A 6,000-nucleotide genomic window follows, 5' to 3' on the forward strand; every position below is an offset into this window, starting at 1 on the left:
GTGATGGTGGATGGGGTGGGTACTATGCAGTAATGAAAATATTCAGTTGTTTGTGTAGGCCATTTCTAAATGCTCGTTAATGTTTGCTGATATTAGAACTAAGACAGGCAAACAAATTGATATGCCCAAGATCACACAGTGTGCTCAGCAGGACATGCTGACATTAGAACTCTTATCTTTGCCGTCTATAGTTGTAATTTAGCTACTAGACGGCTTATTTTAAAAAGCTTAGGTGCACAGGAAAAACAGGAAATATAATTCACCTCAACTTGTTTTCCCAGAACAAAAAGGTGCCTATCACATGTCCATATTGTTTCACAGCCCTGCGATACACCAGAAGTAACTAACCAATATTAGAGCAGAAGAATAAAGGAAAAGTTGGTCTGCAGAAGTTATCGGACTGTTTGAGAGGAAAAGTGAACAAGAGCTGGGGAGGCGGTGTCAAATGGTGAGCACTTTTGCGGCTGCTTTGATGTTCTCAGTGGCCGAGCGGCTCACTGAGAACATCAAAGCGGCCGCGAAATTGCTCCAGGCGGACAGATGGTGTGCGCGCCCGGCGCACATGAACTGTGTTCGATCTGCACTTTGGGAGCATTTTTGGGAGCCCTTTCTGTACTCGTGCTGAACAACGCAGGCGCGTTGGTTCAGCGAGACCTAAAAACCACCACCACCCCCCCTAAGGGAGCTCAAGTCCGCTACAGAAGGACCACACTCTCTACTTACCTGCAGTCTTATCCACGCAGTACTCGGAGTTGTGATTAGAGGAGGTGGCCATCTAGGAGGGATGGGAGGATAGTATGCTAAATTTTGATGGAATTTCTGTGAGAGGCTGAAGCTCATGTGTTAATTACTGTGGCGAGGAAGACGGAAGAGGAAGCTTCTTTCCGGTCCAGGGAAGGCATGGCTTGGCAGTTCGGGCTGGACTGACCCCATGAGGCACAGGGTCAGACTGATTTGCATATAGCCATGTCTGAACTGGGGTGGCTGAGTGAACTAAAGAACGGTGATGGATTAAACCCAGATCAGTTGACTGGGGGTGAGTGTTTGATTGGTTCAGATGCTCCGTCCATCGCCACCCCCTTTTCTACCGTAATGAGGGGTTACTTACAAAAAGGACTAAATATGTGTCAGGCACCTATGTTTTAGTTTTACTAATGTTTTATTTGGGTTTTTAAAGTATGTCTTTTCGAATGTTTAATTATGTAATGATGCGCTGCGCCAATAAAATGGGTATGAATAACATGACCTACATTTATGCGTTCACACACATTAAATAATGGCTTATGCTTTCGAATAATTGAATGAATCAATGGTTAGCGGGTTTCCTTTCTATTTGACACTCTGGCTTGAAGAAGTCCACTACGATCTGTTATTCTGCTCTTCTACCCCTGTGATTCCACTGGGTGGTCACGTGTCCCATTCAGATGGCCTGCTTCATCCAGTGTGGCTGGGAGAGAGAGTCCCATCTTGTGGGGATATGCATCAAAAGGGTCTGGCCTCGGAGAAGACTAGACCGTTCGCTAGCAGCCACACTGCTGCCTTAGCCCTTGCCTGGAGGGAGAACCGTCCCCATCTTCCTCCCTGTTGGAATAAGGGGACTGGCTTGCCTTGGAGAGGAAGACAGAAGCAAGGTGAACTATTGGCAATCCCACCAGGGGTCCCAACGAGCAATGTGGTCCGTGTTCGTTTTTGGGCTTGACCCCTTTGCCTGCGTTGCTATCCTGAGCCCAGCCACCCCACATTACCAGCTGCCACAAAAGAGGCAAAGGATCATTCCTGGAGGTGGGTGAGGTGGAAAAAACATGGAGGGTCAGCAAAACATTACCTTTCTTTTAACCTTAACCCTATCCCATTTTTATCTGTCATTGTAAATAAAATCCAGCTTTCTTTTTGGATTGGAGATCATTTTAAACTCACGTCACATTTCACTATTGCTTTAAAGACAGACAGTTGACCTCCAGGAGGGGAGACGTTCCTTCACTTGGAGAACGAACACTCAAGTGACGAAGACCCACTAATGAAGCTACCCACGAAATCAACCCAAACGGAAAAACATACCGCTCGGAGGACGAAAACGTGGATGGGGGTCTTCAATGAAGGTCCCTAGACTCTTTCCTAAGCATTCTGTTCTATGCTTTGGTTCACTTACATAGATTATGTATACTAAGATGGAATGGCTAAGTGAATCACTAATCTTTACCTCGCTCTACCTCCTTGATTTTCTGACTTTCCTGCAGGTGCCTGTGATGAGTGTGTTGAGACTTTAGAGATGTGAGGGAGACAGGTCAGATGTTCCTGTCACCTCATTGTGTAATGGTGAAATTGAAACCCCTCCTCTGCTGGATAGAAAGACTAGACGCAAGCTGGGACTTGCTTCATCTGCAGTACAGGAGACAGGCAAGGTTCCTCAAGGGTGTCCTCAAGGGTGGACATGTCCATCCCACTGCAGGGCACTACAGACTGGATGTGGAACTAAGGGGTCATGAATGATCCTACACAGGGGGGAGGCAGATAAAACTGCACCTCTTCTCCTGCTAAGCCAAGCAGCGAAGACGCCCCATAGGGAGAGCAGAAACACCGGAGGCTCTTTTTCTGGTGGGCCAGGCCCTTGAGTGGGACCAGGCTAAGCTGGAGGCGGGATAGGTTCTTCGGACCAGGAGAAGTGGTCCAGCGGTGAGAAGAGGAGGCAGTTCTGGGCCTCATAGCACTGTTTCTCTCACTTCTACCTCGCCCTCACATGGGTCAGGCCAGCTGATGTTCCTGTGGGGTATCTGCGATGTGGAGAGTCACTGCAGTGGGCAGCTTTGGTCACTGTGGGTACGGGCCACTCATCGTGTCCTTGCATGGGACTGGCGCCTACCTCCTGAGCCGATCACCCACAGCTAGCTGCAGCAACAGGTGGGACAGCTCACCCTGCCTGCGGGTCCTTCTGCTGGGTAAGAGATGGCAGCATCAGTACAGTGCGCTGGGCAGTATCCGCGTCCTAAAAAGATTCTCTTCATCCTGGGAGTGAGGCCTGGATACCACCCCCATGGCAGTGAGTTTTGACCTCCTCCCCATCAGTAAGGGAGGGGCAGAGGTACTAGACGGTCAGTGTGGAAGAAATGAGCCTTGCAGCATAGAGGGGCCCATTCCCCAGGGGCCCCCATTCAGCCCAAAGCCTATGAATTTCTGTAAGATGAGGGTTTCAGGGGCCTCTCACAACATTCAGCAGGGGTACTCATCATTATAGGTTAAGGTTTTCCTTATGACATGGAGTGGCCAGTGCTCTATCCCCAAGCAGTGGCAAAGACAGCTGCAGGTGATTTTAGGATCTGACTCTTCTCTCCCCTTCTTTTTCCGCAGCAGGGCAGTGACGCAACGGTAGGAACTGACATGGCTCTAGGTGATGGCCTGGTGGGCCCATTCCAGAAATAGGCCTTGGGTCACCACACGCTCTCCACCCTTTAAGAAAGGAGTAGCAGAAGACTTGTCTACAAATGTGGACACGATGTGGCCGAAGAGGAACGGCCACTCCCCAAAACAGGCCTTAACAAGGCCCAACAGAAAGGCACGCGGGGTCCTGTCAAGAGTGACTGGTCTACACTGGGGCAAAGGTACGACACAAACTTCTGGCAGTAACTGGGGTGAAAGCACCTGCGCCTGCTCCCTTGTATTAGACAGGATCAGCTGAATGGTGGCCCAGAGTAGGGACATGTGTGTGCAGGACTGCTTGATAGCCCTCTTGGTAAGGAGGGGTGGGGGGTTAAATGCCCAGTGTGGGCTGTTGTACAGTAGAAGGGGCTTATTCTGCATATGTGGGGCACAGGGAGAGGCTTCCTGTGCATAGGGTGTGGGGAGCTCACTGTGCAGGAGGCAGGGCTTGGTGTGGACAAGTTGTGCAGGAGGCTCAGTGTCCCTGCAGCAGGATGGGTGGGGGCCTCTGTGCACTGTGGGCTGTTGTGCAGGAGGAGAGGCTGTGTGCAGGAGGCTCAGTGTCCCTGCAGCAGGGTGGGTGGGGGCCTCTGTGCACTGTGGGCTGTTGTGCAGGAGGGAGGTTCAGTAGCAGGAAATGTTATTCAGGAGGCTCAGTGTCTCTACTTCTGCAAGGCTAAATTCATGTGTGCATAGAGGTCTGTTGCACAGGAGGCGGGGCTCAGTTTGTAGGACATGTTGTGCAGGAGGCTCAGTGTCTGCACCTCAGTCAGGCTGGGTGCATGTGTGTCTGTGTGTTGTGTGGGCTCTTGCACAGGAGGCGGGGCTTGCTCTGTTATTGGTCAAGGCTGCGCGCAGAGGCGGGGCCGGAAGCTGGAGGCTCCTCTGCAGCAGGAAGTGCACGGCACGGCGCTAGTGACAGCTCTTGCGGTCCGAGCCTCTCTCTGGATCTGGAGGCGCGAGGCCTCTCTGCAGCAGGAAGTGCACGGCACAGAGATAGCGACAGCCCGCGCGGTCCAAGCCTCTCTCTGGATCTGGCCACGCCCCCACCCACTCACTGCATCCACCTCACTCATACGTCTCTTGTCACAGCTACCCCCCGTGTCTGCCGCCGCCTCCAGGTCCCTCCTTACCAGCACACACCTCTCCCGGGCTCCAGCTGCGGTCTCCCCCGCGGCGCCGGCGGCCACGAGCCCCGAGCAGAGGCGACGGAGCAGCATGGCGCGTGCCAGAGCCGGCCTTCCCGGCGGCCTCCGCGGGACAGAAGTGCGCATGCGTCACAGCGCAGCCATGCTGGAAACAGGCGAAGTGTTATAGAAAGGGCGGGTCCTGATCCGCCACCATTTTAGAGTCAGGCGGAAGAGTCGTGGGTTGTGGGACTAGTAGCGGGGGAGGGGCTCAGGGGGTAATACCTTTTAACCTACAGATGTATCAGTTAAAAATAGTACGGTTTACAATCTGTTCAGGAAAAAGATGGCATGAAAGGTATTAATTCTTAAGGAGTCGAAAGATATCCAGAGCAATAAATACTAGAAGTGCGTGTAATATATCGTAATGTAAGTTAGAGTTATCTAAGTAGAATGCTGTAAATAGAATCATTGTATGTCATTTTAGGAATGTTGTATGTAGAATTTAGGTCATTACAATGTAAGTACTTGGCATTATTGGAAACCTGCACAGAAACTGTTAGAAGGAGGTTCCAGGAGGTCGTGGGTCTTTTTCTTCCATTAAACCTACTATTAATTTAATAACCTCGTTATTGGATTTATTGGATTTCTTCTTAATGGATGCTTACTACAGTGCGTGTAAAGAGTATGCAAGCTGTGACCCTAAATGCCTTGTGAGCTGCGTCAATGTGCGCGGGGGCGGGGCAAGAGTTGTGGCTAAAAATAACAAAATATTGCTCCCTCCTCCCAGTCATTATTAATGAGGTGACTTCACCTCACAGTCACTACAGGAATCGAAGCAGGAGGATCCAGAAGCAAACTACACCACCCACCCCACCTGAGCGCCATAAAAGTTGCTGGCATCCATGCAGGCCAAGCCCTCACAGCGCTGACCTTGTGACCCAACTTCAACTGTGAGAAAAAATAGAGACTGCCCACACCTCATAGAATGAACAATGATTCAAAAGAAACTACAAGTGTAACTTAATGACACCTGTAAAGGTACTTTTATTTATACCCACTATTCGTAATTTTTATATTTCTAGGAAAAAATGTTTTTAAGAACAAGAAAAAGATGAACCACACAATCAACACAGTGATTATACAAATGTGAACAATTATAAACAACAACAATTCATGAAATACGTGAATACACAGGACAGAAAAATAAACAGATTTAGTGATTCATGGTTGCACATAAATTGCTGTTTTGAGACAACCAAAGCGAAGTGAAAGAGCCCCCTGTCCATCGATCAGTTCTCAGGAGCCTGATTACTACAGGTACCCCCCTTTTTTCACAACCCCATGGATTATATTGATTCATGTGAGTCTTGGCTTTCAATATTTTTTCATTCTTTCTTTACACAGACAATTTACAAAGCCCTGATGAGGGTTCGAACACGTTTGACTCGAACCTGAA

The 6,000-nt window shown here is 49.7% G+C and overlaps 1 protein-coding gene across 2 annotated transcripts in view; it reads right to left on the minus strand.

Moving 5' to 3' along the window:
• Positions 1-4,693, minus strand: part of LOC144761159 (putative peptidyl-tRNA hydrolase) — a 50,115-nt gene extending 45,422 nt beyond the window's left edge. For both annotated transcript variants that reach the window (XR_013595611.1, XM_078646651.1), the window contains exon 1: positions 4,548-4,693. Coding sequence is in view for 1 of the 2 variants with exons in the window: in XM_078646651.1 (XP_078502777.1) it covers positions 4,548-4,688 (141 nt within the window). In the remaining variant the exon portion in view is untranslated. The remainder of the gene's footprint in view (positions 1-4,547) is intronic.
• Between the last annotated feature and the right edge of the window lie 1,307 nt (positions 4,694-6,000).

The sequence above is a fragment of the Lissotriton helveticus genome, chromosome 5_2, assembly GCF_964261635.1.
Source record: "Lissotriton helveticus chromosome 5_2, aLisHel1.1, whole genome shotgun sequence".
NCBI lineage: Eukaryota > Metazoa > Chordata > Amphibia > Caudata > Salamandridae > Lissotriton > Lissotriton helveticus.